At 38.6% G+C, this 15,224-nt stretch overlaps 1 protein-coding gene across 1 annotated transcript in view; it reads right to left on the bottom strand.

Moving 5' to 3' along the window:
- dnm2a (dynamin 2a) overlaps positions 1-15,224 on the bottom strand; it is a 54,772-nt gene that overhangs the window by 2,419 nt on the left and 37,129 nt on the right. Inside the window, 9 exon segments of the mRNA XM_058771435.1 lie at positions 3,213-3,355; positions 3,358-3,448; positions 4,803-5,026; positions 5,151-5,315; positions 6,732-6,843; positions 6,925-7,034; positions 9,090-9,200; positions 13,121-13,132; positions 14,422-14,470. Coding sequence (XP_058627418.1) covers positions 3,213-3,355; positions 3,358-3,448; positions 4,803-5,026; positions 5,151-5,315; positions 6,732-6,843; positions 6,925-7,034; positions 9,090-9,200; positions 13,121-13,132; positions 14,422-14,470 — 1,017 coding nt within the window.

The following is a 15,224-nucleotide window of genomic DNA, read 5'->3' as shown; positions in this document are numbered from 1 at the left end:
AGACAAGAGTACATGAGCGGAAATGAACAGGGCTGGGAAGGTTACTTTTAAAGTGTATTTCACCACAGATTACAAAATACATGCTTTAAAAAGTAATCAGTAATGTATTTCGTTAGATTACTCAGGTTTAGTAACTTAATCTAAATACTTTAGAATACTTTGAATTACTTAAGCTATGTAAAACAAAGGAACACTTGATGTCTTGTTTTTATGTTTTCCAACTCTAAATAAAAGTGGCATCTTCCAGTCATAAGATGTGTGTTTTCATTTGCATTTTTTAACATCAGTTTTCCACAGCATTTCTGTGAAAAAATCTACCAATCAATATTATGTGCTGTTTCATGCTGCATTCCAAGCTTCAAAACGAATCCAAACACACCAAACATATAACAGTAGCCAACTGGCTAACAACTGGCACAGTTCTCCAAGTTATACAACAGATTTGTTTAATGAATGGACCAAACTTTAAGTGATTCCTTCATAATCCTCTCTATGGAGAAGCGATCGTCGCAAAAGAATTGCTGAGTCAAATCTGACAGGGCTCATTTCCCAAAGCAACTACGGTCGCAAGTAATGTCGTTACAGTTCAATGAAATTTAACAACCACAGTTCGCTAACGATGCTTTTGGGAAACATACCCCAGATCTATCCAGTGAACCATTCACACTGGTTTCGTTAAACAAAAGAAATGATTCATTTAAAAGACTGATTCAAAAGAATCATCTGTTCACGAATCGAATCATCGCATTACCGTGCCAAAGATGATCTATTATTGAACATTTCGAATGAATAAAGACTTCAAGTTCATCTGTAAAGCACACGAAGCTATCGTTTGACTTTATAAACTTTTATTTCATGCATGATTCGTATGGATCTGTTACCTGAATGCAAAGTGTGAATTATAGGAGAATTCGGTGTCATTTGTCAATTCAATTCTTAGAAATATTAAACGTAATGATAACCATTCAACACTCAAAATATGAGAAAATAGAAAAACGAGTTACTGGATAACATTTTTCAAAGATCAAGAACAACTTCCTTCAAGATGCTTTTTCAGATGTTCAGACGTTGTATCCTTCGATGCTGATTGAAGTTTTGTTGCAGGTAGGCATTGCACTGCACTGAGATGTTACGTTACCTTTTTCAGATTTATAAAATATTCTTTGTATTTCCACGAATGACTTTATGTTGTGTCGTCCATTTTTGTGTTTTTACATTAAAATTCAAAGTAATCACTTTGGTAATCTAAAATACTTTTCGGATGTAACTGTAATTTGATTACAACCTATTTAAAATGTAATTATAACGAAATACAGTTACTCAAATTTTGTATTTTAAATACGTAACGCCGTTACATGTATTTCGTTAATCCCCAGCCCTGGAAATGAGACTAGATGAGACAAAAGTAAAAGAGACGAGGCAAGAGGAGGTGACAAGGTGAGACAAGAATTGATAAGACTAGATGAGACAAGATGACAAGAGACAAAACATGAGGAGAGACAAGACTAGATAAGACCACATAAGGAGGACTAGATGAGAAGAAATGAGAAAAGACACAAGGAGATGAGAGCCAAGACTTAAAGGGATAGTTCACCCAAAAATGAAAATTCTGTCATTAATTACTCACCCTCATGTCATTCCAAACCCGTAAGACCTTCGTTCATCTTCAAAACACAAATTAAGATATTTTTGATGAAACCCGAGAGCTTTCTACCCTCCATAGACAGCAAGGATATTACCACAATAATATCAACATAATCAGCGTTGTTTTCGTTCAGTAGACAGCACGCGCATGCTGAACGTACACAACGCTGATTACGTTCAGTGGATACTCTCCAAAATGGCGGAAGACGGTAATTTTATTATTGTTTTCTTTGCGCACAAAAAGTATTCTCGTAGCTTCGTAAAATTACGGTTGAACCACTGATGTCACATGGACTATTTTACCGATGTCCTTGCTACGTTTCTGTGCGTTGATTGTGGTAATATCATTGCTGATTTGGAGGGTCTGAGAGCTCTCAGATTCCATCAAAAATATCTTCATTTGTGTTCCGAAGATGAACGAAGAAGGTCTTACAGGTTTGGAATGATATGAGAGTGAGTAATTAATAACAGAATTTTCATTTTTGGGTGAACTATCCCTTTAATGAGACTAGATGAGAGGAGAAGAGACAAAAGATGAAGAAACAAGATTAGATAAGATAAGAGAAGACTAGATGCGATGAGATGAGAAAAGACAAAAGCTGAGGAGAAACGAGAATAGATGAGACTAAAAGAGAGGAAAAGAGATGAGACAGAAGACGAGGAAGGACAGAACTAGATGAGGCTAGATAAAAAGAGATGAGAAAAGACAAGATGAGGAGAGATGAGACTACATGAGATGAGATATAAAAAAGAAGAGGTGAGGAGCAGGCGAGAAGACGCTAGATGAGAGCAATCACGAATAGACAAGAACAGAAGAGGAGGCTAGATGAGGAAATTTGAAGAAATAAGACAAGAAGAGAAGAGATGAAAAGATATGTGACAAGACGGGATGGCATGAGATGAGAAGTTAAGTGAGACTGCAAGACAAGAAGTGGCTAGATGAGGCCACACAAAAGCAGAAGAGAAAAAATTTGATAAATCAAGATAAGAAAAGACAGGAAGAGACAAGACAAAAGAGGCTAGATAAGACTAAATGAGAAAAGAGGAGAGGCAAGAAGAAAAGAAACAAGATGACATTAAAAGAAACAAGGCAGAAAGGACAGGAAGAGTTAAGAAAATACCAGATGAGAAAGTGAGAAAGCACAATAAGATATAAGAAAAAATAGATAAAAATTAGAATAGAAAAGAGCTGAGAATAGAAGTGATGAGGAGAGATGAGAACAGATGAGGCTAGATTAGTAGAAACAAGACGACGACAAAAAGAGATGAGAGGAGATCGAAAAAGGAAAATGATATCACTGGAAGGATTAGAAAGAATATGCTGAGAAGTAAATGAAGGAAAACTTGTTTGCATTAATACTATTAGTAGTAGTATGTGACAGGAGAAAATATCTGCATTCATTATCTAGGGAGAGAAGAATAAGAGCTGAAGAAACAGTACAACAGTCAAACCTTGTTCAAACGGTATTTTCCTCAGTCCACTGAGCTTCAGATACAAGATGCTCATTCTCACATGCACAGCGAGAATACACATCTACATGGAGGTGACAGACGGTTTAGTGTCTTACCTGGGGATGCCCGGAGGGACGCGAGCGGGGCGGGAGGGGATCTGAGGGGGCGCACTGAAAGGATCCTGGCTGCTGTTGCTGAAGGCATTAATGGGCTGGCCTGGGCGAGAGGGAATGGGTGGAGCTGCAAAGGAGGGGAGGGGTTAAGAGGGGGCGGGCCTGGTGTTGGACCTCTCACTGCTGGAGGCCTGCTGGGGGGCGGGGCTGATGTAGGCGGTCTGCGCTGGGGGGTGGGGCTACACAGGGCAGGAAAAGAAGAAATATAGTATTAAAACAGTTATGAAGGTCACTAAAACAAGTTTATTAGGTACACTACACTTAAGGCCCAGTATATTCATGGTGAAGTTCTTCAGGTAAAACTCCTGAAACAAGTTCCAAACTAATTTGTTCAAAATTATGAAATTACAGCAGTTGGAGTACCCACATTTGGGCCTCGGCTACTTGAGAGCGCTTGTTTGCGACAGGAAAAGATTGTCCTAAGTCTGACAAATGCCAAAGATCAGTGCATTTGTTGCACACTACACTGTAAAAAATAACCGTGAATTTAACGGTAAAAGACTGTAAAAATACTACAGCAAAAACCTGTTAAATGGTTAACGGTAAGTTTCCCTACTATATAAGGTCAAAAACTGTTTTGGACATTACATTACACAATTTTACGGTAGTATACCGCTTTTTTGCTGAAATAACTGTTTCTTCTTATCAGTTTTGTACATTAGAGTTGTATGTTACACCTAATGTTGTTAAATTAATTTTTATTGCATTATTTCAGTTTCATGTGTGTTACCATGATGGTGTTTAGTGCTTGTGTGAATGACACTGTGCACCTTCTATATATGTTAATGTTTAAAAGCTGCTTGTGATGGGCTTTGTTTCATCATGTGACTTTCTCATCACCACCTGCTTTTGGTGGTTATGTGTTACAAAGGTACAAAACAGATTTCAGTACTTCAATAGGTTGGTATATTAACACTATATCAGTTAATGAATGTACTGTATTTAAATGTAAATTTAAGTTAAAACCGTAAAATCCTACCGTATTGTTTCCGGTAAAATTCTGGCAACCACAGCTGCCGTTTTTTTTTACCATAATTTTACGGATTTATTTTTACAGTGTACAGTATTTTTATGGTGGGATGTCAAGAACAACCTTCCAGCGTAAGAAAAATTTATTGGATTTTATTTTAATTTATTTTAAAGTAAGAGCCAAGTACTGAAAACAAAAACTTCCCATCCAATAATTAAAAGTTCTATGCACATTTGTGGTCTTCACACTCACTTGAACACTTGGGCCAAATACAGGAAATACAGGGGTTGGGGACCCGTTTAGCAGGAGTGTCTGTAACCTTATCAGCCCAATTTTTTTAAGAACAACAGTCTTTACGTCACCATCTACGTCAGCATATACTCTGGCCAGTCAAATTATGCAACCGAGTATTGGGATAGGCCATAGTATCCCAAAAAAGAAAATTAGATTTTTATTTAGTAGTAGTCTATGCTGTATATAGGCAATTCATTCTGAACACAGAAAACCACAAGAACGGGAATGTAATTCTTTCCCAGACAGCAGAATGCTGTTAATTTTCTAACCTAGTCTCTGGAATCCAGGTATCGTTGACGGGCGGAGGCACAGGAGTGGACACAGTGCTGGTGCTGATGTCACCGATGATGCTGAGGGCCTCTTTTATGGCGTGGTACATACGCAGCATCTCGTCTCTGCGCTGGGCCTGGTCAGCAGACTCCTCCATCAGACTGTTCTGATCTCCTGAGGAGTACAGGTACGCCAGCAGCTCTGAGTGGATGAAGTCTTTAGCCTAAGGACAGAAAGACAACAGAACAGGAAAGAAAGGTTAATGAAGAGGTGAGGATGTTTGAAATATGTTAGAATTAAAATGTTTCAAGATGAACTGCTTAAAACACAAGCAGTTGTAAACTTACGCTGTTGATCATGAGGTGCATGATAGTCTTGGGCATGAGGTCTCTGATGGTCTTGTTGACGATACCAGTGTAAGAGTCCACCAGGTTACGGATGGTCTCCACCTGCCTCTCCAGCTGAGGGTCCATGGAGAAGGTGTCGGCTGGAGCGGCCTCATCTGAATCCACCTACGCACACACACACACCAGTTTCTTTACAACCACTTCTTATTCGCGCAAGAGTTATGCCAGTGAACATCTTAATCTTAGTCAATTCACTATGCAGAAAGTGAAAGTAAAAACTGAATGACGGAGTAATGATGTAGCTTTCGGCATCTGATGCCGCATATTCCGCAATTTCATTGATTTTTATTGATGACTGCAGTTAACATTTTAATTTTAGGCATATAATTCAGTGTATAATAGACCTGTTTTAAAATACCTTTTTTAAAACATTTTAATTGAGGAATAAATGGGCTAATCTTATCCTCACAGCGCGTCAGTTATGCCTAATATTATATAGGTATATAAGTAGCCTAATATTGCGTGACAAATTAATTGTAATTTTAATTTAATAACAAAAGTGTAACTTCATAATAATAATAAGCCTAACAAAAATAATGATGTAACAGGCCAACACTAATTGGAAATGCCAAATCCTCTTAATATTGTCAATAATTGATGTTTTTGACAATATCTCTGGCTATCGTCGATACAAGATCATCATCTTTCGACACACCCCAGCAAGGAGAGGTTATCACTGGGCAGACAGGACACTGCCTTTTACGTTGTTTGGGCTGTCTTGTTGAGCGCAGTGGCACTGAGAACATTATATTTCACACAATTTAAGCTCTTTTATTTTCCAAATTGAATAGTATTAGTCCAACGGACCGTTCGGTTTGTAATGCGTAACGAACCGAAAGCCTCGTACCGAACAGTTCAATACGAATACATGCATAGTTACACATCGTTACATTATACTAGAAAACAGGAGTGATGTGTGTCCACGTAAAAGCTGTGTAAAAGCTGTCGCTAAGATGATTTAAGCGATTTTTTTTTTTTTACATGTTGCTAAGTAGTTGCTGTAATTTGAGGATTTTTAGCATGTTGCAGTGTAAGTGTTTCTGGCTGGTTGCTTACACAGATTGCTTAGTAATAACAGTAAGAACAATGTAATGTAAAACACCCATCTTCAACAAACTGCATAATTCCAGGTACTATGTCAATAACAAATGAATGTGCTGCTAATATATTTTCAACTGCCTAACCCTAAGTATTTATGATAATAATAGAAATGCTTGCCTTAGATGCACCGCCACCACTACTACTAGTACTATTACTATTAATTTCATAACTATATTACCGTTTTGCATCAGTAATGTTTTTTAAAGAAATATATATATTTTTATTCAGCAAGGATGTTTTTTGCAATAAACACAGTCTTGGTGAACGTAAGTGACCTGTAGTGGTTCTAATAGTGTAACATGTCGACAGTCAAATTAAATCCTGATACAAAAAAAGTCTTAAATGTGTAGACTTTAAACTCTCAATAATGGAATGCGGAGTGTTTTAGATTGTACTTGTGTTCAAACTGAACATTAGTACCTGATCTTTCTCAGGATAAACGCCTGCTCGGAGAAAAGAGGCTTTCCAGCTGTCCATGTCCTCTTGCGTATCACAGGCCAGCTCAATCTGACGCAAGTCCTTATACACGTTCCTGTGAGGGGGATCGAACACATGAAGCAGCCGAACGCCAAACAAAAATACACAAACACAGAGAGTTGCAGTCAGCCCTGACCTTTGCTCAGTGTTGAAGATTGCAAAAATATGCTTAGTGGACATGAAGCCTTTCTCCACGTCTCTGAGTTTTAGGTTGTCCAGAGGAAGCATGTATTTCTTCTCTTTCTCCTATTAGAGTGAGAAGAGAGAGGAAGAGTTTCAACAACCTTATAAACCACTTCACAGTGGTATCAAAACCTGCAGCGATTCTAAAAACAATATATAACAATGGATGTATAGAAAAGTGCTACTTGAAGATTTTTCGAAACATCTTTAGTGATCATATGGATTTGGAACGACATGACAGCGACATGACCGCATCTTCATTTTGAAGTGAACTGTCCCTTTAAAGAAGGACCACCAGGTTGCCAAGCCAGAGAGGGGGATGTGAGACAGAGAGAAAAGAAAAAGAAGAGGAGGAGTCTGGATGAGGACTAATGCTGCCAACTCGTTCTGTTGAGTTGAGAAGCAGCATCTGGAAACGTTTATGTCTGCACAGCTACGGCCCCAACAGTTACATCACTCAGAGGAACACTTCCCTGCCCCCAACACACACACACACACACACACACACACACACACACACACTTATACATACACACACAACAACCCCCCAGTAACCCAGTACGATTTCCTGCAAATTCCAAAGTCAGATCCCGGCTGGAACATTTCAGTGCGCTTGCCACGTCACTTTGCCTCCCCTTTCGTCCCTTTTCTACTTTCGTCCCGCACCTCGCCTCTCTTTTCTCCATTTATCGCTTTCTCTTTACTTTGAAAACCACTGCTAAAGGAACATTTCTCAGCGTTATTCATAAAACAATGGTAAAGAGCGAAAACTGCACATGGTCCAGAATGCGAAAATGTAGCCATGATGGCAAAAAAGGTCCGTATTACTCTTGGAAGAAACTACAGAGGCCTGGAATATGCATTTGCCACGCAGCAGCGGACATGTGAGTATACCGAATATATACATTTGAAAATAATTTTTAATGTAAACATTCTCAATAAGTAATGTCGGGATATTCAGTAATGTTATGTCAACCGATTTCATTATGTTTAGATTCATAATATATTCAATATAGACTTTTTTTGCATATGTGGACCAGCTTTAATTACTTGATTCTTTGTGTGCCTTCATTATTCGGTACAAAAAGCTATTTAGAAGTAAATATCTAAACATAAAACGTCACATTTCACCCAAAAATCAAAAGAGGTTATACTTTGCATTAAGAAAATGAAACCTATTTCATCGCAACATTATTTTCATGAGAATTAAGCTTTTTCGCCTTCAAATGATCATTAACGTAGCATGCCCGAATCTTTTACTTTTCCACCTTTTTTGAATTGTTTTGTAACTCCCAATTTATTCACAATGATTTTCATTAGACTTTTTTTAAAATAAAAAAGTTATTTTATTGTTTTACAGTAAACTACGTAAATTATACTTTACAATTAAAATATCAATACATTTGACAGTACTACAGTATTGAGAATCAAATTTATGGAGATTTTGTTAACTAAACGTGCTGCTGAATCCAAACAAAGGTTATATAACAACCTTAATTCGCTTTATTTTAGATAAGCAAGCAAGCTGAACATGTTCTCGACGGGTTAAGTAAGATCGACGCTTTATCAGTGTGTCTGTCTGAACTGTTTACTCTCCTCTGCAGTCGTGTGCGGTCCTCGGGGCAGTGACCTGCGGTCCAGCCGCCCTCTTTCCTCCCCCCCGCCTGCCCAGTGTTCAGACTACCTGTTCATCATGCTGCAGCTGAACAGTAGTCCGCACATTGGTTAGGCTGGGCAGGGACACACACACCCGTGGCTCGAGCGAAAGGACTCTACCATTCACTGCTGGACGGGGGGGGGATTTTACATATACACACTCTCTCTTGGGGAATAAAGTGAGACGTTTACATTGAAGTTGCTTTGGATGAAAGCGTCTGCCAAATGCATTAAAGTACACATTCATAAATTTATGTTCTCCCTGGGAATGAAACCCAAGGCCTTGATGTTCCTCGCACCGCACTCTACCAGTCAAGCCACAGGAACTCTGGAAAACAGCTAACGTTTGCACTAATTTCAAACACACATGGAGTTCGAGCCCAACTTGAGTGGAACTAGTTTTAAGCTTAAGCGAAAGGGGGAGGGACTGTAAATGAGAAATGAAGAACAGATGAATCTCACCTCCTCGTCCTTGTACCAGGACAGCGATTCGGCCGTCAGAACGAACCAGTACTCCTTGGAGCCGCCCTTCATAATGCTGATGTTGAGGGTTAGCCAACCTTTACGGATCACCTGTGGGACAGAGGGTGGAGGGGGGTGGGGTGGGGTGGGTGGAGGGTGTAGGGCATGCCACAAGAGTGGGGAAACATTTATGAGATTTACACAGTCTTTGTTCTGGAAGCTTGTGTCCTATGCTGAACAAACCTGAAAACCCTATTGTGCAAACCTGTGCTTACCTGCTGTGGAAATATTTTGTTAAGTTTGGTTGCCTTCTATCATGGCTAACGTGATTAAATAAATAACTCTGCTTTGTACATTACAGCAGTGGTTCTCAACTGGTTTTGAAAATTCATTGAAATTTTTCAGGCAAAATGGTCCATTGTTTTTAAATTTTGTTAAAATTTTTGCAGGCCAAAAAGGTCCATTGTTGGTAAGTTTCATTGCCAATCCCTAACAAAAATTAACCAAGGTTTTATTATAGTAAAAATGTAGTAACCATGTTTTTTTTTGGTGTATTGATTACTAATTGTATAACAGTTTACTACAAATACAATGGTTAAACAATGGTTAGTGTAGCGAAACCATGGTCAATTTGTTGTTACTATGGTTTAACTATAGAAACCATGTTTTTTTTTTTTGGTTTTAACTGTAGTAAAAACCATGGCTAATTTTCGTAAGGGATATTACAAAAATCACTTATTAAAACAAAAAGCATTATGTTTGTCAATATAGCGAATCTGCGTGTGGAAATCTTCCGCCCTTGCGTGAAATTTCCCAATTGAAATGACTACATTTCGTATGTGAAAATTTGCCAAACTATGGAAAATGTGCCATCAATATGCAAAAATATTAACATACAAATAAATATTTATAAGTTAAACAGAAAAGCGATGACTGTAACCTCATGAAAAACAGCAATAGTGTGATTTACCAACATAAACGCATATGTTGTATCAGTATTAGCATATTAGCAAAAATTCCATTATATTTGCACTTTATTAATCGTATTTAGCTTTAGGTTGCGATTCACCAGTTGGGAACCACTAGACTACAGTATCTACTCTGCATGGAGTCAGAACATAAGGCAGCAATTAAAGCTTAGTCACAAATAAATGCTCTAGAAACTCTGAATATACACTAAAAAACCACTGGGGAGTGTCTTTAAGTCTTGAAATAGAGCAACAATAAAAGAACAAAGGAACAATTTTGTTGTGCTTGTGGATTTTTTTTCCCCTCTACAGGAGTTCTAAAGCACCGGGCAACATGACGGCAGATGCCATCCAGACCCACTGGCCTGTCACAGGAACAGGGGTCAGAGGTCGGCAGTGGTATGTTAGGGTCAAATTAGTGAGTAAAATCAAGCCTACAAGCTGGTAGACAAAGGAGAACGCTTTTAGTGGTGTTAAATGGAGAAAGACGTACACTCAAGTGTGAAAACCTATTGAACGGGAAGGAATAGTAAGAGAAGATACAGGTAAGTGTACTGGTAAACAGACAAGGTACAGGAGCTGGAGAAATAAAGGGTTAGTCAAGGAAATAGGAGGGAAAGGGCTTCCAGATTTCAGTGGTAAAGGAATCTGTGTTATTTTTGAGGATTAAAAGGTGTCTGTAACTCAAGGATTGTGGAACACCGCTTCATAAAGTCAACATGGAATCAAAATGAATCTTATTTACATTATTAATGCACATTCCAGCTCCGTTCTGGTACTACATCTTACGTCATAATACCACACGGCATCAATGACACTGATCTTTTTCCAATAAAGAAAGAAATGTACTGCAAGCATTTCTACGGTACTATCCCTTTTCTTCCTTTCCGTTTTGCTTTGTTCTCCGTAAAAACGGAGTGAAACTGAGAGGAGGGGGTTAGAGTTAGAGTGCCAACAGAAACAAAGCAGACATAAAGCTATGGCAGACTATATAGATTGTTTGCCTTGGTGGGGAAATGCCATCAACCTTCTTAAGAAACCTGATAACCATTTCTGAGAGGGGAAAAAGACAGAAGAGACCGATGAGAAGAAAAAACACCAGGACAGTATGGCTCAGGCGGCTCATGCTAGGATGTACTGTAGCGACCCGAACAAACGACCACAAAAACGCTCTCGAATATCTTTTCATTAGACAGAAACCCAGCAAATATCTGTGGTCAGAGTCTGGCTCGGGCTCTGTATTCTCTAACATGGATCCAATTTCCCTTTGCCGCCCACAACTGAAAGAAATGAGAGCATGACCCTATTTTCCGTTGTGTTAGGATTTCACCGTTCTTCCACGTTGCACATTCTGACTGCTGTCTCTAAATTACACCAACTAATCCTAATATTATGTACATTTAAAATGCATAATTATCAACAAGTTAATCAAAGAGTCGGCAAAATGCGATCGGAAATTTCATTAAACAGAAATCTGTTGATAGAAGGGATGATTTTGAATTAAAGAGGAGATGATTAGATGATTACCTGTGAGAGGCGACTTTTAATTACCCCAACAGAAATCCCCCAATTAACTTTGCCCTAGAAAGGATTTCTCTAAGGTTGAGCAGTTAATTTATTAAATTAGTAAATTGATTAGCAAAAGGAACCCGATACTGCCACATTCTGGACATTACTGGCACACCAAGGGGAAAAGAAAAGAAAAAAACCCCCAGCTAAATGCTAACTAACTGTTATGGTAGGGTTGGGCAATACTTAGATAATCTAAAATAAGTTTAGTGTAGATCTAAAATGAATCAAGTTATTATTGTGATGACTAAGACACTTTCATTTGGCCATTAAGTTTTCTAAAAGGTTTAGTTTTGTGATTAAGATTCAATTAAATTAAATGTAATTGGAACTCCAATTCTATTCACTCTGCCCATTTCATTTAATGGTTTCAAAACTATGATTCAATGATTTATCACCTTAAACATGTTCATGCCCTGTGTGGCACTTTGCATTTATTAAAAGCAAATAAACAAATCTAAAGGTAAATGCTTATTTATTACTCTGAATTGTTACACAGAATATGAATTTAAATTCTTAATTAGCTACTCTTCATTTAGTGAAAAACAGAAAACATGCCTTACATTAATTAGATGATTATTGTTTTACTTTTGAACCTACTTGACAAAAATGGCTATTTGGATGTAATGATATTAAATATAGTTAAAGGTTCAATTTTTTTTTTTTTTTTGTGATATAGCCCAGTCCTAACTAAGACGTATTGTTAGCATAAAGAAATCATCATAATTTAGTGGAAAATAATTGTGATTAGCTCTTCATGGCAAATTTATTTTAAAATCTATGAATTAATTAAAAATTCACAGACATGTATAGAAAACCCAAACACACTCTACATGTTATGTTGGGTTTGAGTTTTGCTCTCTAGTATGATTGGATGTTTTCTTGGCCCCACCCACCCACCATATCCCCATGGTGACGTAGTGGCTGATTCTCCACAAGGCAAACTCTGCTCACCCAGCCTGGGCCGCCAGGACTCACATCCAGCAACAGGACAACCGAGGCCTCCATTTCTCTCCATTTTCTCATTAAAAAAAAAAAAAAAGGTTCTTTCAAGCATAAAAATACACTGATATATGAAATTAAGGGTGCACTGTGACATTTTCTCAAAGGAATGGTTAGTAATGTTCTCTCGGTTTAATTACTATAATTACGGAATGTTAGGTGATGCCACTAATTACAGTGGGCATTTTATGGTGGATTTGACGTCAGTTACTGATTACTCGTAACTGAAATTGAAGCCTTGATTAAAATTTTTATTCCGGGTTCCACCATTTTGGTTTTTCCACCAGACTATACCTTCTCGGCTTCGCCTTCTCTCAGGCCACCTAGCTGCAGAGTGAAAGAAAAACCATCAACTTTATAATTCTCGCCAGCAAGTTTACACACCACATTGGTAATTAGGAGTTAGTTGACCTATTACGGCCTCAGTTCTCCTGACTGGATGAGCGCTGGTGACCTCTAACTGGGCGTGAGTTGTAGCTTTGTCGTACTTACCAGTATTTCACCCTGCAGTGATAAGGAGGGACGGGGGTGGGGGCAAGTTTGGGGAGAAGAAATGAGAGAGACCGAAAACAAGCAAAGCAAGAAAGGGAAGACAGTGCAGGAGGATGGTTAAGAAAGACACGTTTTTCAAATGGAAATGAAATGGTTTGAAGGGGACAAGGGTGATGGAGTGAGTCAAAGAACAGAGAACAGTCACAGTGAGAAAAAAAAAAGTTGGAAGCAGACAGAGAGAGAGAGAGAGAGAGAGAGAGCAACAGAACAAAGTTACATGCAATTAGATTAACTGACAGTACCACAAATCAGAATTATCTACTAGGTTGTGTCATTGTCACGGCTGGATCCATGCACATTCTGAATTACATTTCCAACAGATAAAGGAAGTTTGCATTAAATTAGGGCAAGACTGAAACAAAAAACAATGCATTGATTACTCATTTGTCATGCGTCAGTGTTACTAGCAGCTAGTACTGCTGTGATGCTAGTGAAAGCAGAGTTTCTCAAAAGCGGGAGGAAATGAAAGGGAATGTCCCTGTCTAATAACACCGCGTACTTTCAAGTTGCTTATGTCATTTCCACTGAAACCTTCATAAATAATAAGCCCATTTCAGGCTCTTTTATTTCTCTGACTGGTAGAAAAATACTCTTTAGTGGCAAGCAATGTTCATTCAAATGAAACAGTCCACAAAAATACTAACACTGTGTCCTAACCAGGCGTGAAGGGACAGAATTCCAGCTGTCAACACAAACTATAGCATGATGCTTCACAACATCAGCCATTCAAAACATAGAGCTGCTCAGTCATTATGTCAGTTATGTCATTTGTGTTGCAGAACAAAAACGTGAAAGGATTTTTTAATTATCCAAATCTTGAAAATGATTGTTAAAATCCAGGATTTAGTACTACAAGCTAAACAACTTTATATAAAGTTACACTGATTACTCTAGATGGGGATGCAAAAACTTTTTGTGGTCAGTAAAGGCAAAATTCAGGTTTAAATGGAAGCCTCAGGTTTTATTGCTCATTGCATTATGTCGCACCTGGTAAGGACACTGTGTAAAAGGGTTATCAAGGGCACATTGATAACATTTATAAGTGATAGAGACCTTGGGGAAACATACTTTTCAGTTTTTAATCACAGGGGTAGATTAAAAGGGGTGATATGGAAGGGGTCCCTCAGGGTTCAAGGTTAAGCCCTTTCGTGTTTAATTGGAATAGTGAACGGCGTGATGGTGTTGGAACGAAGGAGTGTCAACTTGGATTGAAGAGCATGTGAAAGCAGAGAAAAGTGTACCTGGTTGGGAATGGCCCTCTTCTTGTTGACAATATTCCTTTGCTGGGCGCTGCAGGTGGGGAAAACGGACAGAAAATACTTATTACTCACTGATTGCACACCGTTGTCTGTATTGTTAGAATAGCACAACAGTAAAATCATGATTTGTGTAAACCTCCTTGGCACTCTGGGTGGGAGCAATCCTGCTCTGAGGCAGGAAGGAGGAATGGGGCAGGAGAAAAAAGAGGAGATGGGTGGTCTGATTAACATCTATCTAAGATGACTGGGTGATTAAGGCGGCGCTAGCGCACCTGTTGTTGCCGTACCCTGGTATGGTACCGTCATCCATCCGTCTGAAGTCAAGACTGAAAGTGACGGCATGAGAACCGTTAAAAGAGGTGCCCTGACAAACTCACGGCATGCGCATGGGGACACACGCGGGGCGAGCAGGGTCAGACAGGCTTGATGCTGTAGGCGACCTTTGTCTCAACTTTTGAATGCTCTACAGTAACCAACTGAGCATGCAAACATTTTACATGCAATAAGTCTTCAGTTGTACACTAGTTTTCTGAGAGATCAAAGACATGCACTAATAATTTTAGTGCATTTACGTTACGTCCAATGCATTAGCCATAATGCACAGGCATATGGATCTAATCTGAACTTTTTAGTCCACTGCACTGACAGTAAACAGGAGACACAGTCCAAACGTGACTTCTAGAGATTCTTTAACAGGTTTAAAACATCTTGAAAGTACCAACAAAATATTGCTGTTGATGCCCCAAGAGCATTATAGAGATGATAATATAGGATGGGATTGTCAG

The sequence above is a fragment of the Onychostoma macrolepis genome, chromosome 03, assembly GCF_012432095.1.
Source record: "Onychostoma macrolepis isolate SWU-2019 chromosome 03, ASM1243209v1, whole genome shotgun sequence".
Lineage (NCBI taxonomy): Eukaryota > Metazoa > Chordata > Actinopteri > Cypriniformes > Cyprinidae > Onychostoma > Onychostoma macrolepis.
This window is presented reverse-complemented; position numbering and strand designations above follow the sequence as displayed.